We start from the raw sequence: 22,702 nt of genomic DNA, 5'->3' as shown, positions 1-22,702 counted from the left end.
TCTATGCCATTTTATTTCCACAAAGTGCTGAATATGACCCACACAGTAGATCACATGACCCATTTATGGGTTGTGATCCACAGTTTGAAGGACACTGGAAATTAAGATGTAGGTTGGCGAGTTGGTGATTGGTGTAGAGTGGGCCCTACAGGGAAGGTCACTGCAGTGAGTGGAGGGGCACACATCAGCAGCAGCACGATCATGATAGCTCTGGAAATGTCGATGCGGAAAGGGTGCAAAGGAATAACGCAGAAGAAGAAGGCAGGCGGATATTCGATATGGGGACATTGGAGGTCAGGGCTCCCGAAGTGTCCCAAAGGTCAGGAAGGCAGCTAGCCCCGTCTGCTGCCGTGCCCTCTGAGCTGTGGGGACAGGCAGAAGTGAGGCTGCCCCGGAGAGGGCAGCGTGAGAGGGATGTTTATGGGAGAAGTCAAGTTTCTCTCATAGGAAGGAGCAGTAATTAAAGACGTAGATTTATTTTTAAATGAAAACTATGCACCACTAGAGCGTTCCATAAGACAGCACATAGAGAGAATGGAGGTGACATTGAAGAGAAAGCAGTTGGGTTCTGTGGGGGGGGTTTCTGTCCAGAGCAGCTGGTAGGAAGGGTTAGCAGGCTCGCTAAGTGGGATCAGGTTTTAAGAGAGGACCTCAAGGGCGAGCGGACCTTGAGGAGCAGTACAGGCTGAAGCAGGAAGGATGAAGGAATTGTCAGTCATTATGGTGATTATTAGTTTATAGCTATGTTTTGTTGTTTAATGCTTTAATAAAGAAATACACATGTTACTGTCACAGATTTGGAATTTTTTAATATTAATAGGTATTTTAATATAATAAACTTCATTTATAGTCCTGTGTATTTAATTCATGCACAAAGAAGAGGTTAGAAACTGCGGCTGTGGAAGGACTTTCTTCCTCACTGTGGTTTCCCTGGGGCTTAGAGAGTGAGGGGCCCTTACAGTTCTGATCTTACGAGGGGAGCACTTGCAGACACCTGTGCCTGACTGAGAAGGGACTGGAGACGGTTTCTGGGACCAGCTGTATGTGTGTGTGCTTTAAAAAATAAATATGTGATGACATGATTCTCTGAAATTTTGCTTTAAATAAATATGATTTTGAGCTATTTCATGTAAATGATAAATTGGGTGATTAGTCTCATTATCGTTTCTTGTGATAGGCTTTAATTGATAAAAGTTTGGTTATCCAGCCTGCATGGAGGCTACTGAGAAGAAAGTTACTAAAAACACTCTATGTTTACGTATAATCCGAAGGGCCTGTGTTTCTCGATCACCGGGATGAGCTTGAGGGAACATACAAGGTTTACTGCCAGAATCACGATGAGGCCATTTCACTGCTGGAAATCTACGAGAAGGATGAGAAGATCCAGAAGCATCTTCAGGACTCCTTGGCAGATCTCAAGTAGGAGTTTTGACCCCACTACGCTTCCCTCATAATCTTTAGTTCTGTCTTTGAGAAGTCAGTCAGTCTGTTCATAGGTCTAGACTTCTTATGACATCTGTCTTATTTTAATCATAAATGATATGTTATTATAGGTCCTGTTATGTAACTTGCTCTTATCATATTGCCTTTTCCCTTGAAAAGCCACTCTTCATTGGCTTCCCGCTTCCTATCTGTTACAAAGTGTTAAGTTAGCATTTCAGGTAAGAAGCAGCCAGGAAGGGGCACCTGGGTGGCTCAGTGGATTAAGGCCTCTGCCTTCGGCTCAGGTCATGATCCCAGGGTCCTGGGATCAAGCTCTGTATCGGGCTCTCTGCTCAGCAGGGAACCTGCTTCCTCCTCTCTCTCTGCCTGCCTCTCCGCCTACTTGTGATCTCTGTCTGTCAAATGAATGAAAAAATCTTTAAAAAAAAAAGAAGCCAGGGAGATAGTTGGTCCAAACAAGTAAGAACACAGGTAAGAAGACCTAATTTACCTAGTTTACCCTCAGGTAAGATTCTCCTGGACTTAGGTTATAAGAATACAATATATGTCTGAGTAGATCAAAGTGACGTTAGGGGCTTAAATAACTCTTTAATGGACTAGACATGCCTCCATAGATATTCATGATTTCCCTTTATCCCCTGTGATTTTTTTTTTTGTCCGCCCAAGTAATAGACATTATTGAACTAATATATTCTCTGAAGAATGTGAGAATCGGCATTGAGCATTACCTCTAAGCAGTTGTCTGTTTTTTTTTTTTTTCATGCTCGCTGCCCTGTAGGAGCCTATACACAGAATGGTAAGCTCATTTCTTTGTTTTCTTCCCTTATAGACAGAAACCTAGAAGTAGACCTTTGCTGTATTTTTCTCCATAGCGTTTACCACAAAATGATAACTTGCTACAATGTTTGCTTATTGCCTGTCTCCTTCCACTGCTAAATCCCTAGTACCTACCACAGTACCTGGTATTTATTAGGTGCCTAGAAAATATTTGCTGAATGAATGAGATTGGAATAGAGAGCGAGAGAACAGAGCTATATTTAAGAATCATGACCATTACCAATAGGCCCTGTATTATTGACATTTGATTAAAAGTCTTTTTCCTTTTGTATCAGGGGATGCACAAATTACATTAATCTGGGATCCTTCCTCATCAAACCGGTCCAGAGAGTGATGCGCTACCCCCTGCTGCTTATGGAGCTGCTGAATTCCACCCCAGAATCCCACCCTGATAAGGTGCCCTTAACCAGTGCAGTCCTTGCGGTCAAGGAGATCAACGTGAACATTAATGAATATAAACGTCGCAAGGACCTGGGTAAGAAAAGCATACTTGCTGAGAAGGAGGTATGCCCTTGACCATGCTGTCTTCCTCAAAAGAATTACTCCTTCACCAGGGATGGGCAAGGCAGGGGCTGTAGAAACGGTGGCAGAATGGGGGGAAATGGGCTATGAAAAAGCAAGCAAGAACATAAACTACAACTGTGGAATACTGGAAGTAAGGCACCTGTGATCGAGCTTGTAGCAATGAGTCTTTCCAAAGGATACAGAGAGTGGCTCATTCAGGCGCGGGTGAGTACTTTCTCCACTCATGGAAGGCCAGCCTTTTCAACGCTTAGGCTTGTTTTCCTGCATCTTGATTTGGATGTTTTACTACATCCACTCAGGTTAGGACTTCTCTTCTTTCAGGAAACCCCAGTTTGCCCAGTCTCTGGGTCCTATGATGCTTCTCTGGCCTGAGCTCCACCCCCAGTGCTGTGTAGTTAGTTGTAAACCACCCAGCGCTTTCTTTATAATGTGGAAGGAACTGAACCATATCTTTTCTCTTTCATCAGTCCTCTCATGAGGCTCTCATTTGAACCCCCCATGAGTACAGCATGGTGACCATGCTAAATGAATTTGTTAGTCACACCCTCAAGAAATCTATAATATGGTATAACCTCTTTCTCTCTACCTTCTACGCACTGCAACACCCACATTGTTATGTAGTGTTGACTGTGCTCTTAAAACCCTCAGGCCTGCTGGCTCTTTTCTTGGTTTAAAATTTATTTATTTATTTATTTTTAAAGATTTTTTGTATTTATTTGAGAGAGAGAGTGAGAGAGCATGAAGTGGGGAGGGTCAGAGGGAGAAGTAGACTCCCTGCTGAGTGGGGAGCCTGATGTGGGGCTCGATCCGGAGACCCTTGGATTGTGACCTGAACTGAAGGCAGATGCTTAACCAAATGAGCCACCCAGGCGCCCCCCCCTTCTTAACATTTAACATAGTATGTATTACTGATTTCAGAGGTAGAGTTCAGTGATTCATCAGTCTTATATAATGCACAGTCCTCATGACATCAATACCCTCCTCAGGGCGCCTGGGTGGCTCAGTGGGTTAAGCCTCTGCCTTTTGCTCAGGTCATGATCTCAGGCTCCTGGGATCGAGTCCCGCATTGGGCTCTCTGCTCAGTAGGGAGCCTGCTTCCCCGCCTCTCTGCCTGCCTCTCTGCCTACTTGTGATCTCTCTGTGTCAAATAAATAAATAAAATCTTTTTTTTTTTTTTTTTTAAAAAAAGGTACCCTCCTTAATGTCCATCACCCAGTTACCCATCCCCCCACCCAACCTCCTTCAGCAACCCTCAGTTTGTTGCCTAAAATTAGGAGTCTTCTATGGTTTGTCTCCCTCTCTGCTTCGTATCTCCTAATGTGATGTCGTCTTCATCTCCTATAACAACAAAGTATACCTTTGTAGCACCACCCCGTCTTCTCCCTGTGACCATGTCTCCAGACTTTTCTAGAGATTGTGCCAAAGGTATGACACAGTAGTTGGTCACATGACTCCCATATAGCATTTTACTATGTGAGACAATTGCATAGAAATATCTCGTTTGTACATGAGACCATTTAAGATGGTCTTAAAAGCAAGTAGTGTTCCTTCCTACATTTCATTGGAGAAGAAAATGAGGCTCAGAGGAGTTAAGTGACTTCTGGGAGGCCACACCTTGATGAAATGATGGACCCAGGCATTGAGCTCAAAGGTGTCCTGGACTCCAGATCTTGACTCTTCTCCCGACCCCTTGCTCCCTTTTCTCCTAACCACCTCTAATCTGCACCATCTCTAGCTTCGTCAAGTAGCCTGTCTCTCCATAACGGTGACTTGCATTCATGTATTGTCTCTACTCAGCTACAAACTCATTGAAAACAAGCACTAGCTGTAGTTTGGGTTGTTGATCTCATTTTGTGGCTCATTTTGTAGCCTGTCCATGCTCAGAGAAGGGCTTTCTTGACTCACTCCCTAGTCCTCAAGTACCGAAAGGGCGATGAAGACAGCCTCATGGAGAAGATTTCCAAACTGAACATCCATTCCATCATCAAGAAATCCAACCGCGTAAGCAGTCACCTGAAGCACCTGACCGGCTTTGCTCCACAGGTGAGATTCCCACCATTGAAGGCTTGGCGCATCTTCAGCAGCATTTTGGGGTTCCACATCGTGGGCTTCCTGCATGGTGTCATGTGGCATGATTCGCCTTTTAGTACCTCTTTCGGTGTTTGCCCCGGGGTGGATACAGGGCCCGGCAGCAACTGTGCACAGGAATCCTCACGCCCAGCCCTGCCCCCGGTGCCCTGCGGAGCGGCTTACAGTGTGCGCAAAGGCTAACCGGGAGGCCTAGTTGGTCATGGTATAATAGTCATTGTGGTTTTAGACGCCCGGGAGGAGCTTGTGACATATTTGGAGAGACCAAATTGAAGACATGAAGCTAGAAGGGATTTAAGAGGTCACCGTAGTTCCACACAACTGTCACAAATTTTAAAAATGTGAAGTGTGAGAAATTGAGTCATTGGGAAGCATTTGTCCACATCCCTGAGAGTGCATCACAGACTTCATTGTCCAGCTTACGTGTAGCCCGTGGCCAGTGGGGAGCAGCGGCTAGCAAACAATCAGTTGCCCAGTAGGGTTGCAGTGTGTTCTTGGTATGCCCTAGTACTTAGGAAGATAGGAGTTGCAGGAGAACGAGCTTCGTGTGCACAAGAGATTTAATCCAAGCTCAAAGAAAGGGGCTTTGGCTTAGGGACAGGAGAGGATATTCCAGGCAAGGGGACAGCTCGAGACAATGCACCGGGGTGAACGAATGTGGTCACAGGGCCAGGGAGAGAGCACCCTGACCAGAGCAAAGCTCATCTTCCCATCAGGAGCAGGAGGAGTTAAGGTGAGAAGGCAGGACGGTCCACGTGTATTTTGGCGCTCTTTCAAGGTCATGTAGAAGTATTTAACTCGGTTGGGGTACCAGGTGGTGGGTATTATAGAGGGCACGGCTTGCATGGAGCACTGGGTGTGGTGAAAAAATAATGAATACTGTTTTTCTGAAAATAAATAAATTGGAAGAAAAAAAAAGTATTTAACTCAAGTATGATTTGGGGAAACATCAAAGGCTTGAAATTTGGAGAAAAGATATTTTTAAGAAAAATACTTTTGCCAATAGGATAGATTGAAGGAGAATCCAGATCGGCTAATAGCACTTGTTTATTTTGAACAGATCAAAGATGAAGCGTTTGAAGAAACAGAAAAGAACTTCCGAATGCAAGAACGATTGATCAAATCATTTATCCGAGACCTGTCTCTCTACCTGCAGCATATCCGGGTGAGAGAAGGCGCTGCTCTGCTTAGAATCACACAAGCTGGAATTCTGTCCGTTTTCCTGCTTGTCTGCCTACTGTGGGATGCGTGTTGAATAATTTGGACTCAGACGACCACTGTCCCCTGACATACTTATTCCTGGGGGTCCTGTAGGTTATTTAAGAGGTGACAGCATTTGGAAGATGAGCACGCTGAATCTGAATTCTACAGCAGGCTGCTCCTTCCCCCCTCTCGCTTTCACCGACCTCCCCACCACCTTTTTCTTACCATCCCCTCTGTCCAGTTGTTTGTGAAGCACTTGTCACAAGTTCATTTTGTCAAGATCATTTCGAAGATCAAATAGTATGAGAATGGTTCCCATTGGAGGCGTGTGTTCTCATAATAATGTTAATTTCCATCTAATTTAGTTGCCGTATACAAGGCCTCCAAATCTGTTAGAATCATGAATGGGTCTGGAGAGCTGGAGGGGCTGAGGAGGTCAGGAGGTGTTTGCTTCTCAGTCAGAGGTGGGACTAGACTCCTTTCTGTTCGGGTATCTCCTTCTCCTATGGGCTTCACAGAATGGTGTTTATGTAAGCATATCATGTACCCCTGTCCTTCACACATGACATCTCTTCCTGTGAAACCGTTTTCTTAAGCAGAGATCCTCTGCTTGCTTAAAAACAAAAATTCAGGAAAATGGTACAAATTCAAAAGGTACCAAAGGGATAAGTAAAAAGTGGAAATAATTCTTCCTCCAACCATCTCCTAGGCACCCTCTAGAGACACAGTCTGCATTTATCAGATTCTCCTCTCATTGGAGATAATCGTGTGTGTGTGTAAGGGGGGGGGGTACACACTGTTGAGCATCTTGGGTTTTACACATAGATATTTTGGAAGTCATTCTAGATCTATGCACACAGAACTGCCTTTTTTTTTTTTTAAGAACTGCATAGTATTTAATGATACGGGTGTGCCACAACATGTTTAACTTGTCTCCCATTAATGGACATTTATTTGTAGTTGGCAAATGATTAGATATATTGGCCCAAGATAAATCATTGTAGATACATCATTTTCTGATCTGAGAGAGTATATCTGAACACCAGAGGACTAGATGTGCTGAGCGGAATCATAGCGCATGTACACATTGTACCAGGGAAGATTCCCTATTGGTCGCGTAAGAAAGGATTTCCCCCATCCCTTACTAACACACAGTGTTACCAAATCAAAATGTCTTCTCTTTGCAAGATAGGTTAAAAATGCTATTTCCACATAGTTTAAGTTTGTATTCCTTATGAATGAAGTTGAGGATATTTTCCTATCTTTGAGTCATTATATTCCTTTTTCTGTTCATTTATCTATATCTCGAGGCCCTTATTTATTTATTTGATGATCCTTCTCTTATTGATTGGTAGTACTTCTGCATTGTTGGAGAAAATAGAAGAGGCCTTTGTGTATGATGATAGTTTACCACTATTTCTCCCTCAGTTTGCTGACTTTTGAGTTTGCTTCAGTGTTTTCTCCATGTTGAAAATGTTTAGGTTTGCATGGTCTGAACTTTTCTTTTATGGCATCGTAGGTATATGTCATACTTGAAAAGTTCTTTGCTCTTCCAAGGTAATAAGTATCTCCCAGGTTTTAGTATTTTTATTATTTCATTTTTTTTAAAAGTTGAAGGCATTGATATAGTTGGAATTTAGTGTATAAGGTTGAGGTAGGGATCCAGTGTGATTTTTTTTCACACCTGCTTTTCCAATTATCATCATTTATTAAATAATCCCTATGATTTGAAATGCTCCCTATATTTCCTACATGCCCCTAAGTAGCAAAACTCTCTCCCTTCATGTTTTAAGTATATAATTACTTAAAAATTAGGGTTTATAAGACTTTTTAAGAGCACATTGGCTTAAAGTGAGAGATTTGGCAAAAACAGTGTTGATACAACTCACGAGTATAGTCCCTGGTCTAGGACTTTAACTTATAGTTCCTCTACTTTCAGTACCCTCCTATTGGGGGTTTTTACCCCATGTTTTCTTTTCTTTTTAAAGATTTTATTTATTTATTTATTTATTTATTTGACAGGGAGAGTGCAAGATCAGAAGTAGGAAGAGAGGCAGGCAGAGAGAGAGGAGGAAGCAGGCTCCCCGCTAAGCAGAGAGCCCAATGTGGGGCTCGATCCCAGGACCCCGAGATCATGACCTGAGCTGAAGGCAGAGGCATAACCCTGAAGGCAGAGCCACCCAGGCGCCCCACGCCCTATGTTTTCTAAGTGTGTAGCAAGCATATACCTGAGTCCCCAGCTCTTAAAAGGCCTGTCTCCATGGTAGTGGGTGGGACATAATGGAACAGATACAGCCATTTGATGGGCAGGTCAGTTTGGTTCTGACTGTTAACCAGAAATGAAGGGAGAAGACATCGAACGGTTTCATCACTGACATAAATGAAAAGCCCTGCCACATAAAATTAGCTGGATCCATGGAGAGAGAGCAAGCTGGCAAGAACATAAGCTGAGGAACATTGACTATATGTGGTATCTTCTTTGGCATGTAGTCTACTATTTTGAGATTTCACCACATTATTTTTTTAAAGATTTTATTTATTTATTTGACAGAGATCACAAGTGGGCAGAGCAGCAGGTGAGGTGGGGCGTGGGGAGCAGACTCTCTGCTGAGCAGACAGCCCGATGTGGGGCTTGATCCCAGGACCCTGAGATTATGACCTGAGCTGAAGGCAGAGGCTTAACCCACTGAGCCACCCAGGTGCCCCATTCAGCATTGTTTAAAAGAAAACGAGAGGACATCACTTTTCACATTTATTCTCCCACTCAGGAGGAATTAGGAAGATGACACAATCTCTCCTTCTGACGAAACACGATGTCTACACATACAGGCATAGGACTTAAAGACAAGAGGTCTGCCAACATCATAAAATAAAATGTAAAGTCAAACTGATGTATGAGGCACTGCTGTTTTTGTGCTTAGGGACTTTATTTGCCCTTGAAATCTATGAATGGGAGTTTTGGGTACATTTAGATTTTATTTGGGTTAATATCAAAATAATAGGCCTTCCCCTAACTTCAACTAAAAAAGGAGAGAACCCAGCATTGTTTAAGTAGCTAGAGAAAACAGCCTGGGATTTAAAATGTGTCAGGATCCGTCAGGAACAGTTTACTATTGCATTTATTTATTTATTCATTTACTCAGCAAGTGATAATTGAGTCAGCGAACAAAACAGACATAAATCGCTGCCCTCCTGGAGCTTACGTATTTTCAGGGGGTTGGGGAGGGGGCAGAAATAGTCAGTGAGCAAACATTAGTAAGTGATCTTGTCTGCAGCGACAAAGGACAGAGCAGTCAGGTGTGTCTGAGAGCAGGAAGTGGGGCTGTAATCTGCATAGGGTCCTGGCCAGCTGTTGAAGAAGGTGATGCCATGAGCTAACGCTTGCAGGAGGAGAGGTGATGGCTCCTTATCACGATCCTGCAGGAATCATTTTGGGCTCAAGTTGGGAACCTAAAGGAATGCTAAAGAGCTGAAAAACTGTCACCACCTTTTCCTATAAGTAAGAGTCTTGGACTTTTCTCTGTGCCTCATAAATCACAGTTGATGAGAGTGTCCTTATTTCAAAGCTAAAATACTGTGCTAGAGAGAAAATTTTTATTTTTTTAAATTAAATTTTGTCCCATTCTGCTAACAGGGATGAATGGTAAAGGCTAGAAAGTTCTGCCTGTCTTATCGCATGTTTCTAACCGGCTCCAGGAATCGGCGTGCGTGAAAGTGGTGGCCGCCGTGAGCATGTGGGATGTGTGCATGGAGAAGGGACACAGAGACTTGGAGCAGTTTGAGAAGGTGCATCGCTACATCAGTGACCAGCTCTTCACCAATTTTGTAAGTGACTCTTCCTTCAACCCTCTTTTCATAGGGTGGCCTTCTTCCCAGGGTTCTGAAGGACCCGCTCTGTGGAAAAGTTAATTCCACAGAGACATACCATGTGCCTCAGGAATACCAGTCATCCTCTGGCTCCATCCATATCAGGGATTTATATTCAGAACAATGGCTTTTAATTAGTTAAAAGGACAGGTTGGGCCTCTGGTATTCAAAGAGAATTTTTTATAGCTTGTGATCAGTCAGGTTTGAGGAGACAGAGGCAAACTGGGAAATTTCATCTGGTATCACTGTTGATAACTCTGAAGAAAAAGGACAACTGTAGGAGCCCTAACTTAGAAAGGAATATTTAGTAGTTTCAAAGTTAACCAATGGATCTTTGAAATGGCATGTGCTTCCTTATAAAGATGGTACTAAAGGCCAAATTGCTCTGGCAATTCTAAATATAGGCCTTTTTTTTTTTTAAGATTTTACTTATGGCAATTCTAAATATAGATGTGGGATTGTTTGATGGTGAGGAGAAAGAGATGAGTGGGGTTCAAAGGTTTCTTGGAAATTTCTGGATGGTTTCAGGCTGAAGAAAATATTCATTCACATTTGAGGAACATAAAGGTGTTCTCACTAGTAGCATCTTACTGAAAGTAACATACTAAGTCCCTATTTATGTTCTTTACGTGACAGTATCCTGCCCCTCGATGTCTGTCCTTCTAGAACAAATTAAAGAGAAAAATCTTTTGAAAAGCAGAAGCAGGTATTAACAAGTAGTTGTGATTAGAAAAGGTATGGTGGGTGTATGAAGGCTTCTCCCCCTCAGACTTCTGCAACAAGTATCTCTTGGGTTAAATTTGATCCGTGTAGACCTGTGTACTAAGCTGTGATACCGGGCAGATGACCCGTTATCCACGGTGGCGCTAAGGCAGGCTCAGCACATTTTGCAGACTCTAGTGAGTGCATATGGTTGGTGAAGGTTATACATTGAGAAGTTTTTATAAAATGTGTGAGTCTGTCTGGCGTTGGGTAAGTAGAACGCGTTGGACCTGCGTGGGTTTCCATTGTGCGGGAGGAGCAAAGCAGGCGCTGCAGGATATCACAGATCCGCCGGACGGGTGTTTCAGGGAAGGACACATATCCGCGGTGATGGGTGATCACTGGACTTATTGTGCGGATTGAGCCTCAGTAAACACAAACCCGGATAAATACAAAGTAAATACAATTTACAAAGTAAATACAAACGTTGTCTGCCCCAACCTGATTCTAGGTTAAAACCAGAAATATGGGATCTGGAAGGGCTGAGCCTTGTGGTTGTCTTGTTCCCACAGAAGGAGAGGACGGAGCGGCTGGTCATCTCTCCCCTCAATCAGCTGCTGAGCATGTTCACGGGGCCACATAAGCTGGTGCAGAAGCGCTTCGACAAGCTGCTGGACTTCTACAACTGCACGGAGCGGGCGGAGAAGCTGAAGGACAAGAAGACCCTGGAGGAGCTGCAGTCGGCCCGGAACAACTACGAGGCCCTGAACGCGCAGCTGCTGGACGAGCTGCCCAAGTTCCACCAGTATGCGCGGGGACTGCTCACCAACTGCGTCCACGGCTACGCCCAGGCCCACTGCGACTTTGTGCGCCGGGCGCTGGAGCAGCTCCAGCCGCTGCTGTCGGTGCGTGAGCCGCCCACCCTCCCCTCCGTGTCCCGCCCCCCAACCTCCTGCCTGGGAGAGGGGTCACAGGCTCTCCTAGTGTCCTGGGAGTACACATGTGGGGTGCCTGAGAAAGTCTTCCCGCTGGAGAGATTAAAGAGGGCCCTGGGTCAGGCCTGTTCCACCTGGAATTTCCTGGCCCTTTCCTGTGTCTGGGGCTGCCAAGCGGCTCTTTCCACCCTGCAGAGCCGCGGAGTGGTGGAGAGCCACCGGCCGGGCCTGCTGGCAGGGCCTCGGGACCCACAGCGGCAAGTCTGGGTCCTCCATCCGTGGTCTCTCTCTCTCTCTCTCTCTCTCTCTCTCTCTCTGCCCCACCCGCCAACTCCAGTTACTTAAAGTTGCTGGCAGAGAGGGCAACCTGATTGCCATCTTCCACGAAGAGCACAGCAGGGTCCTACAGCAGCTCCAAGTTTTCACCTTCTTCCCGGAGTCACTTCCCGCCTCCAGGAAGCCCTTTGAGAGGAAGACCATGGACCGCCAGTCCGCCCGGAAACCGCTCTTGGGCCTGGTAAGTGGGGAGGGGGGGTTCAGGCCCGGCCTGGTCGGCAACGCCCCCTGTGTCCCAGAGCAGGCCATTTAGCCCGGTTCTCAGCTAAAGGACGCAGGTATCATACTGACACCAACGAGTTATTATGATGTTCAGACAGGCTCCTATGCGTAAAGCACTTAGAAATGGCCTGGCACAGAGCTAGCATGGCACAGGGAAGCTGTCTTCGTTGTTACTGCTTATGCACCCAGCTTTGGCCACAGAGGAGTGCTTTCACAGGAGTTTAAATATCTTATGGTAATGGAGGAGAAAGGTCATGGAGTTCTCACATCTGTCGTGGGCTCCTGCAGGCAATGTCCCTGAGCATCAGGGTGGGTAATGGTAGTGACCACCAGTAGCTTTTTTACACTCGATATGTCCGTCAGAATAGCTTCTGAAAAGCATTCTCAGATCTTAGTCTGTCCAGTGAATGGAGTTTGCAAAGGACAAATATTAATACTTTGATCAGTTAATTAAGGAAACTGATTTAAGGGTATGTTAATTCTGCCAGGCTTCCCCATGTTCGATCATGTATTGGAAAAGGTACTAGGGTGGCTCAGTCCGTTGGGCATCTGCTCAGGTCATTCCACTCAGGTCATGATCCCAGGGTCCTGGGATCAGGTCCTGCATCAGGCTCCCCACTGAGGGAGGCTCTGCTACTCCCTCTCCCTCTGTCTGCTGCTCTCCCTGCTTGTGTGCTCTGTCAAATACAAATAAAATCTTAAAAAGAAAAAAGTAATTATCTGATACATGGCCAAATTGTTCATGGCTGACTGCTTTTCTACCCGAAGTAACGTTCTTTTAGAACTCATTTCCAAAGTAGGATGCGATACACCAGATTATATGGGGCCATAATTGGAAAGATTATTGATCTCTCTTGACAACACATTGCTCCGTATAATCTCATAGGCATTAATTTATATTACCTTAAAAGGGAAAATCAAATTTATTATTACTTTTATTGATTTCTAATGTTTACAAATCATAATTGTTTTTATAGATGGGGAAGTCAAGATAAGGAAAGTCTCGGTTAATTTTTTTTTTTAATTTTTTTTTAATGGATTTTATTTATTTATTTGACAGACAGAGATCACAAATAGGCAGAGAGACAGGCAGTGAGGTGGGGGAAGCAGGCTTCCCACTGAGCAGAGAGCGCAATGTGGGGCTCAATCCCAGGACCCTGGGATCATGAACTGAGCTGAAGGCAGAGGCTTTAATCCACTGAGCCACCCAGGCGCCCCCAGGAAAGTCTCAGTTGTTTAAATTCATATAGCAAAACAGAAAATCTTGTAATATTACTTATATAGTTTGAACTCTTCTGGTGGCACTTCTTCTAAAAGTTTTATTTTTAAGTAATTTTTACACCGTGTGGGGCTTGAACTCACAACCCCGAGATTGAGAGTTGCACATTCTACCGACTGAGCCAGCCAAGCACCCCACAGGACACTTAAATCACATTTTTTGGTCACAAGATAAACAGATGTGGCACTAAGATGGGACATTAAATTTTCTTAATAGCTACCAAGGCATAAAACATGAGCTAAGATCATGATTTTTACCTAGCTGCATGGACTGTCTCAGGCTCAAAAATATCCAATGGGAGTAGCAAGGGGCTGGCTGTCGTTGCCCCCATTTCTGAGACTCACTGAGAGCTGAGATTAGTTGGGACCATGGTCTGGTGGCCAGGGAGGACTTGTGTCTACTGCGTCTCTTGTGTTGCCTTCCAGCCAAGTTACATGCTACAGTCGGAAGAACTCCGGGCCTCCCTTCTGGCAAGGTATCCCCCTGAGAAACTCTTCCAAGCAGAACGGAACTTCAATGCCGCTCAGGACTTGGATGTCTCACTTCTGGAAGGGGACCTGGTGGGCGTGATCAAAAAGAAGGACCCCATGGGCAGTCAGAACCGCTGGCTGATTGACAACGGAGGTAGGAATATTAGACCTCAGATTACGCTAACTCTAAATGAGGAGAAAGTTATTTCTGACTGTATCCAAATCTTGTCTAGGCCGAAAAAGAAAAAAAAAAAAAAGAAAGAAAAGAAAATGAGAGTCTTTGATTAAAGGGGAAAAATAACCTTACAAGTTCTGTCCATCTTGGGAGAGTGCAGTGCCCAAGTCATTACCAAAACAAACCTGTCTTTGGTTTTGGTTTTGTTTTCACAAATTCCAGAAGGGGCTCCATTTCTTACCTTTGCAGGCTCTTGCCAAGCTTCACAGCTCTTCCAGGCCATGCTTACTGGCCCCCGAGCCCTTTCAACCTGTTCCAAGTGAACCACAAAAGAAGCTGCCCTCTTCCAAGCTCTGGAAATGGGTTTTGAGAATGTGTGAATATAGAACCTGTAGTAAAGGGTTTTTTGTTTGCTTTACTGGTTTTACCTCATGACTAGGGAATGGCTTTAAAAATAGCTTTACAGCTTTTTTCTAGTGGGGGTGGTAGCAGGGGCTAGGGGGTTTGTTGGGTACAGAATTTAAAGAAAAGTAAAAAAGAAAAATCCATGTCATTTCTCCACTATTCCAAAAATCCAAAAAGCTCTAAAAAACAAAGGGCTTTTTTCCCAGAACTCACTTGCCAAAACCTTCCTTGATCTGAACTTATTTGGTAGCAAAATCCCAGCAAAGTGTTGTGAAGCTGTTTATAATTGTAACTCCTCTCTTCTGATGTGAATAGTCATACATTATAGAAACATCAGTGGGTTTAATTTTGAGGCGGTGACCCAGACCCTGCTGGGGTTGTCATGCCATAAACCGTATACGGACCTGATTCCTTTTCCCAAATTCAAAAAGGCTGAATTCCAAAACCCATCTGGCTCTTAGCATTTTAAATAAGGACTGTGGGCCTATACAATGAACTTCTCTGTTCACACCACCGGAATGGAAAATTGTGACATTCTCAGTTTGAAAGTATTTTGTGGATCTCCTCCCCTGCCCATCCTTCCTGCTTACCCAAAAAATAGAGATTGGCAGTGGGAAAGGAACGCAAGGATGGAGGGCGATGGGCCAGGGAAGCTGCTGATGGGTTCACAGAAGGGTTCCCAGTAACCATCCAAGCTGTTCAAGAAACTGTTCCACCCCTGGCGCTTTTATCTACGCCATCCCGGTGAGTGGTGGCAGGAAGCCCACGGTATTAGGATTGGCAGTTAGACCCTCTACCCCTCACCATCTGCCCAAGGGAAACCACCCCCTCTGCCCCCATTAAGGCAAATGTAACAAAAACACATTGAAGATGAAGACGGAGATGGCTGTTGGTCGCATGGAGGTTGCGTGCTCTGGGCGCTTCCCTTGACAGATCCTCCTTTCTTACTTAGTATTATAAAAAATGTACCTGTGGATCAAGGATTTCAGTCTTATATGTTGCAAAGTTTGAGCTGCAGACCCCTCTGTCATTGTCTTAGGACATTTATTAAAGTGGTCACGTGCTGTGCCCGCGTTGCGTCCACACAAGCCCCCATAGACCGCTTCCAGCCTTAGCCTGTTCTCACAATACATCCACCATGTTCCCAGAGCACACGTGGAGATTCAAGTGCCCTGGATGGAAAAAGGGCCGGTGGCCATCTTCGAGCGGCTCAGTCACTAGGAGGATGGTTTTTAAAATCCTTTTTTCCATACTCAGTGTATCCGAGCACATCCTTAGTTAAGTCTCTCCTAGCCTTTGTTTCCATCATGTAGATATCCTGTTCAATTTTCTTCATCTGCTCATTCTCAAGCACATGGCCACTTGTATTACTGTCCCCTTGAATGTCCACAAGGACTCCCGTCACTCACCTTTCAGGCAGCGGTAGTAAGTTTGCCCTGGCAGGTAGCCACAGGGTTGTGTCTCCTGGGATTGACTGTCCCACCTTTTTTGTCCCTAAGCATCTTATTTTGTGTCTCTCACTATTGCCCTCGCTTTTCAACCACAGTTTTTTCTTCGTTGACTCTGCCTGCCATCCATTCCATTAAAAGAACTTCCTGTTGACTCTTCCTCCCTGTAGTCACCAAAGGCTTTGTGTACAGCTCCTTCCTGAAGCCCTACAATGCGCGCCGCAGCCACTCGGACGCCTCGGTGGGCAGCCACTCGTCCGCTGAGTCGGAGCTGGGCAGCTCCTCCCCCAGGTTCCCGCAGCAGAACAGCAGCAGCACCCTGACCTTCAATCCCAGCAGCATGGCCGTGTCCTTCACCTCGGGGTCTTGCCAGAAGCAGCCTCAAGATGCCACTTCATTGAAGGAACTGGACCAAGAAGCTCTCAGTGCATCCTTAAATTTGGGTTGTTCCGAAAGCAGTCCTTCCAGATGCCCCACAGACCCAGACCCCAGCTCCCAGCCCAGGTCATGGGACCTTCCAGAGGCAGCCAGAGACATTCACCCGCCTGCCCCCGCCCTCAGGAGCTGCAGGAACTCCAGGCATCCAGAAACGGTCGGTTACTCCCTCCCAGGGCGAAACGGGCAGGGAAAAGACCTTATGAGAGGGTGTACGAGAACATCCCAGTCTCTGGAAGACAAAAACGAAGAGCCAGAAAGCAGGGAGGCAGAAGGCAACCAGGCAAGTGCTCCCTGGTCGCCGTGTGGCAGACGTGGCGGGAGTGTTGGGGGGTAGGTGGAGGAGAGGGGGAGTCCGAGGCACGCCCAGGGCCTGGGTGGTCTAGGCTGAGCTCACCGACAAGTCATAAAGCACACACGGAATCTCACTCTAGGAGTGAGCACCTCCACGCTTTCAGGTTGGCTGACGCTTCCTGGGCTGTTCCTGGGCCCCTTCTGCTGTGTCATTGGGCATTCACAAGGTGTTACAACGAAAACCTTTTCCACTCTGCCAGCTCATAATCCCTCATAGTATAAAGTCTGCCATTTATCCCATCTATTTGTTTTTTTATTCAAATAGCTCTGTGTTTTCCCCCTGGAATTTAGAAATAACATTCTCAGTTTTTTCTATTCTTTTTATGATGGCCTATTTTTGTCTTTATGAATTTGAGTAAGCTTTTGTATCTTGAGCATATTAAACCTACCTATTTTAAGGTCACTTTCACATTCATGGCTGGCGAACCCCTGGTTGCCTTTGCTCCCTCTTGCGTCAGGGATTTTCCATGTGTGTCTTAGACCATCTGTCTATGAGCTCATCTCCAGCCGGGTTGCCTTTGAGAGACTCAGATGTGTCCTGGGTTGTGGAGGCATTTGCCTCTGCCAAGCTCTGGATTCCAAAAGACCAGTTTTCAAACAAGCTTCTCAGCTCAGTCTTTTTACGCCACATTCCTCAGGACTACAGATGGGCTTAGGGAATTGCCTGTTCCTCAGGTGATTCTGCTGCTGCCCACTGCCCAGGACAGGCATCCAAGTTTTGGGCCAGTCAGTGGACGCTTTTCTTAGACATGTGGAAGGAGGAGATGGCTCCCCCTTTTTTAAAATTCTGATTTTGTTTAAAAAGCTCACTTACTGCTTCATCGACTCCTCCAAGTCCTAAGAGTATGTTTTCATCCTTGTGCCTCTCTGGACTTTGTGGCTTCCCCTCCCGATCACTGAGCACCGCCTATCAGCCATATTAGCCGAAAGTTCCTTCTTCCACTTTTTAAGGCAACTCTGAAAGAGTAGAAGGATATAAATTTTGGTTTTCTTTGAATCTGCCCTGTTCATTATGGTAGCTATCAGGTCTATGTAGCATTTAAATTTAAGTTAGTTAAAATTAAGTAAAATTTAAAATTAAGTGCCTCGGTCTTACTGGCCATACTTCAAGGGCTTGATAGCCACATGTGGCTAGAGGCTGCCATATTGGATAGCACAGGTATAGAACATTCCTATCACCGCAGGAAGTCCTGCTGGACAGTATTGCTCCAATCAATGTCTCGTTTCCCAACTCACTTTCTCTCCCTCTCATAGGTCTATTTTGCTGTGTATTCCTTCAAGGCACGGAATCCAAATGAGCTGAGTGTGTCAGCCAATCAGAGACTCAAGATCCTGGAGTTTAAAGATGTTATGGGAAATACAGAGTGGTGGTTAGCCGAAGTTAATGGGAAGAAGGGGTATGTCCCATCCAATTATATCCGCAAAGCTGAATATACCTGAACTTATTCTCCTTCTCACTCAACCTTGCTGCCTTCACTTCCTTCTGCTGAAGGGTCCTGGTGGCCCCATGAGAGGGCACCTGCTCCTGGGACACTGGCCCCATCCGCACTGTTTAACTACGGCATGGCACAGGACACAAGATGAGTCTTGTTTCCTGCCATTGGGTTGTCAACTTTGATGCTCACTAGATTTTCTAGAATTTGAAATGGACCCCAGGGCTTGTGAATGACTCTGTGACCATGAGAAGAAAGGCATGTCTCGGGTCAGCCTTTGGAAATGAGAAATTTCCCATAGGAAGACCAGTATCGGATATATGCTGGAAGCACGCTCCAGCCTGAGAAGATGTGGGCTTGGGTTGTACCATACTGAGTTTGGGGTGGTCCCATGCTCCGTGAACAAATGCCAGATACTGACTTGGATGAAGAGAATTCTCTGGGAGCCCTTATAGACTGCGCCTCCGCACGTGGCAAGAAGTTTGTTGAGATTGTACCAAATCTGGTATTTCAACGCTTCTGTGTTTAGTACACATTCATACATACACCCCCACCCCTAATTTCCAAAAGTCCCTCGAATACTACAACCATCTGTAACCTTATTTGTTTCAAATACTGCATTCCCAGATTGCCGAGCCAACATTCAGTAGTGTTCTCTTTTTTAAAAGCATTTAGGGTCTTTTTTCCCTTCATCATTTCTGTGAATGGGTCTCTTCCCTTTGAGATGTACAACCGTCTACCCCTTTCTGACAGTCACCTGCACCTTACGAGTCCGTGTGTGATGTCTCCTGGCCCTTCACCCAGAATCCAATAACAGATAGCTTTTCCTAGGAGAACAAGGTGAGAGCTTCAGCCACCCCATGGAAAGAACTTGCCTTACGGTGAGCTGAACCCGTTTGGCCTGGCGGAAGCCTGGATGCCGTTTTCCTTCATCCGCACTACTGTCCAGAGGTGCAGAAAGCCTAATGCTCATGTAGTGTATAAATGAGAAGTGGTCCCAGAGGTAGCTTATCCAAGACTTGGAACTAAGCATTTTTTGTTTCACCACTAACCTCCATGCTTCAGAGACCATAGTCTAAGCCAGACAGATTCTAAAGTGCCTGATCGTCCCTCCATCTGGCTTCAGGAAAATCTCCGCTAATCCTTACAACAAGGAATCGCTCCCTGACTATTCTATTTAAGCAAGGCTCTTATTCTTAAGGTTTGCCCCAGATATGAGGCCTACCTGGGAATAGAAAACTAGACTTTTGTCTCAAGAAAGGGAATTAAGAACACCTGACAGCCCCCTGCTCCTTCAGGTGCACCTTTGGCCTTAAAAATCCTGATGAACTGGGAGACATCTATGGGCCCCTTAGCCTTGTGTGTCTGCGGGTCGGTCAGAAGGCAGCAATGCGAGTCTCTTGTGAATAGTGTTTATATTTAGAGATGTTTATATTTAAGTAGTTATTTTATAAATAAAAGCATTTCTATGGGCCGTGAGTGTGTTTTCTTGATTTCTGTCCATGTGTTTAGCCTGAACCTTGTCGGATTTCTGAAGGTACCTTTTTGACAATTCAAAACAATGGCGAGATTCCAGACAATGAGAGAGGCTAAACTGAAGAAATTCCAGTCAAAAATCCATTTTGTTAAATATAATTTCAACAGAATTCCCATACCCTCAAAAGATGCCCATGTTGCAGGTGATCACCCCTCTTTACGCTGTTTTGTACTATAAAATGCTAGTGGAACAGAACTGAAGGCTTTAAACTGGAGACCCTATAAGGTAAGTACTTTGCTGATATCACAGAGGTGGAAACTGACGCCCTAGAGATGAAGTAACAAGGCACGGAGTAGCAGCTGCACGAGGGTGGGGATGGTAGGGGGAGAAGTAGCAGGAGCACTGGCCGCCCAGGGTTGGGGGTGGGGGTTGCTGTGGGTGGGGAGAGACCCTAGACCATGAAGCAATTACCTGATACTGTGAAGGGAGAGAAAACACGATGGGATAGGTGGACTCTGAGAAGAAATTTATCGGTCCACTAGGCCAACTCTTACTTTATGGACTAGGAAAATGGGATTGAGAGACATTGTGACTTCCCCAAGCCACGCATGGAATATTTAATGGATCCTGAATTGAAACTTGGGTCTTGGGTTCTCTAGCTGAGTCTCTCCACCTTGTTCTGGAGCCAGACGATCTGGCTTCAGATACTTAAGAGCTTTGTGACCTTGGCAACTTACCCAACCCATTCTTCAGCTTCCTCATCTAAAGTAGGTGGTCATACTATCCGCATCATGGGTTGTTGTAAAGATTGAATGAGTTAGTTCATGGAGAGTCCTAGAGCTGCCTGATCCTTAGTAATAAATTGGAGAGCCCTTGGGGTCCAAGTCAAGGAGTTTAAATTTGATGAGTCTGGTAGTAAGAAACTCTGGTAGGCTCTTAAATGGATTGTCTGTTTTAGGAAAGCTAAATGTTAAGGGGATGATTGAGAGGGAGGACAGATCAAAGGCAAGAAAATCTAATTAGTTTGAAAAAAGTTAACTGCTTTGGGCATCAGATTGCTGGAGAGTGGAAAAAAGCATTCTACAAAGACTGCAGTTGAAGAAATGATGGAATCACTGACAAAAGGGAGATCACTGGGATGGGAGCAGGTTTATGAAAAGATGAGGTTTCTCGTATTAAACACAAGGTATCTGCCTATCTTGCTCCTCCAGGTGTGGCCTTAGCCCAGTAGCATCACTGCAACCTGGGAATTAATGGAAATGCAGGCCCCTCCCGAGTGTCCCAGAGCTCAAGATCCTGATGTGATTTATGTGCACAGCACAGTTTGAGAACCATCTGTCAAGGCAATTTTTTTAAGATTTTTATTTATTTTTTCGAGAGAGTGAGAGAGCACAGAGGGAGGAGAAGCAGACTCCACTGAGCAGGAAGCCCGAGGTGGGGCTCAATCCCAGGACCCAGAGATCATGATCTGAGCTGAACTTAAACATCTGCTTAACAGACTGAGCCACCCAGATACCCCCCAAGGCCATTTTTTTTTTTAATGGAACTTTCTACTGTCAGAAAAGTAAGAATTACAAAACCAATGGGAGGAAAGAGTATCAGATGTTTCAGAAATGTTACTGAAGAAAATTTCTTAATCTGGCTTATCTGCTTGCTTCAACTCATGCATTTTCTCCCTTTCCTGCCTGGAAGTAGCTCTTCAGTTGTGCTTTTATCCGAGAGTCCTAGGAGAACGGAGCAGTGGTGGGGACTGCCATCTATAAAGTCTGGATTTCTGGCTTTCATCTCAAGAGCATTGTGAGAACCAAATAAAATGACGTGTACATTTTTGTGCAATGTGAGCTCTAGGACTACATGGTTTTAATAAGGATTGAATTTTGTGTCACCCTGTTTTAATTAGATTGTGAAACTAGGACTCTGCTATGTGGATTTTGTTTCAAGATCAGGATTTCAAACCAGCCCCAGAAGAACGTGGTTGTTTCATGTGGAGAACCTTAGACCCACGGACCAAGATACCTCAAGATGCCAACACATTATTCTAAATCCTCTCTCTAGTTGCCACAACTCACACAACTGGGGATTTTAAGCTCTTCTGCCTGTTAATACATTGTATTGATGGAGTTTTTACTGTCACACCTTTGCCAAGTACAACAGAACATTGCCTTACCTCACCTAGCCTACTGGAATCTTCCTGCAATTATTAATGAAGATCGGGATTAGTCTTTTGCCTCTATCGAGAAGGGAGAGTTCAACAACAAATTGGGGGCCTTGCAAAGCTACATAGGGCCATTTATTCCTTCATATCCCTCCAAGGTGACCCTCAAAGAGAAAGGAGCCAATTTAGTGTCCTCTGATAGTGTGGTGGGAGGGAACGAATGTTCCAGTTAGGGCAACAGTGGCGTATTCATTCAGGAAAAGTTGATTGGGAGCATGGAGACACATGGGAATCCACTGCCGATCAGGGGGTGTCTACAGACTTAAACTGTGGTACAAGGCCCTGCCTGAGTACCGCCTGTCCCTCGACACCAAGTTTCGAGCTCCAAACCGTTCCCCTGGCAGCTGTCCTCAGGTCCAGGATCAGGGATGCCAAGAGTGACTGCAGATCTGTCCACAGCCTCCTCCTGTGGTTGGAATCACCATGTCTCACTTTAACAAGGGACCTTCCTACAGCCCCTTGGCTGAGATCAAGAAAACCTCCCAAAAATGATGAAGCTGAATAAGATCTTCACAGTTTGCTAGAAGGGGTGGCAGGCATGAGCACTGAAACCCATTTCAGCAGGGCTAAAAAGATGGCATAATCCTACAAATTCAGACAACAGGATTCATTGAAGATGAAACTTGGGTCTTGGGTTCTCTAACTGAGTCTTTCCACCTTGTTCTAGAGCCAGACGGTCTGGCTTCAGATACTTAAGATACCTCCATTTTGTTTCTTTTTCACATATATACAATATTGGAGAATATTGGCAATTTTATCAGAGCTTCTTAGACTCAGGGTAGTGTGTTGGTTTCCCACTGAGGCTACAACAAATTACTACAGTCTGTGGCCTAAAACAACACAAATTTATTAT

At 45.1% G+C, this 22,702-nt stretch overlaps 1 protein-coding gene across 2 annotated transcripts in view; it reads left to right on the top strand.

Moving 5' to 3' along the window:
• Positions 1–19,631, top strand: part of LOC122901013 (dynamin binding protein) — a 72,049-nt gene extending 52,418 nt beyond the window's left edge. For both annotated transcript variants that reach the window (XM_044240301.1, XM_044240302.1), the window contains 11 exons: positions 1,272–1,419; positions 2,222–2,239; positions 2,556–2,755; positions 4,718–4,848; positions 5,954–6,058; positions 9,793–9,921; positions 11,238–11,570; positions 11,938–12,117; positions 13,863–14,061; positions 16,106–16,653; positions 17,979–19,631. In XM_044240301.1, the coding sequence (XP_044096236.1) occupies positions 1,272–1,419; positions 2,222–2,239; positions 2,556–2,755; positions 4,718–4,848; positions 5,954–6,058; positions 9,793–9,921; positions 11,238–11,570; positions 11,938–12,117; positions 13,863–14,061; positions 16,106–16,653; positions 17,979–18,164 (2,177 nt within the window). In that variant the 3' untranslated portion in view covers positions 18,165–19,631. The remainder of the gene's footprint in view (positions 1–1,271; positions 1,420–2,221; positions 2,240–2,555; positions 2,756–4,717; positions 4,849–5,953; positions 6,059–9,792; positions 9,922–11,237; positions 11,571–11,937; positions 12,118–13,862; positions 14,062–16,105; positions 16,654–17,978) is intronic.
• The last annotated feature ends 3,071 nt before the right edge of the window (positions 19,632–22,702 follow it).

This window comes from Neovison vison, chromosome 2 (assembly GCF_020171115.1).
Source record: "Neovison vison isolate M4711 chromosome 2, ASM_NN_V1, whole genome shotgun sequence".
NCBI lineage: Eukaryota > Metazoa > Chordata > Mammalia > Carnivora > Mustelidae > Neogale > Neogale vison.
Note: the sequence above shows the minus strand (reverse complement) of the source record. Positions and strands in the feature narration are given on the sequence as shown.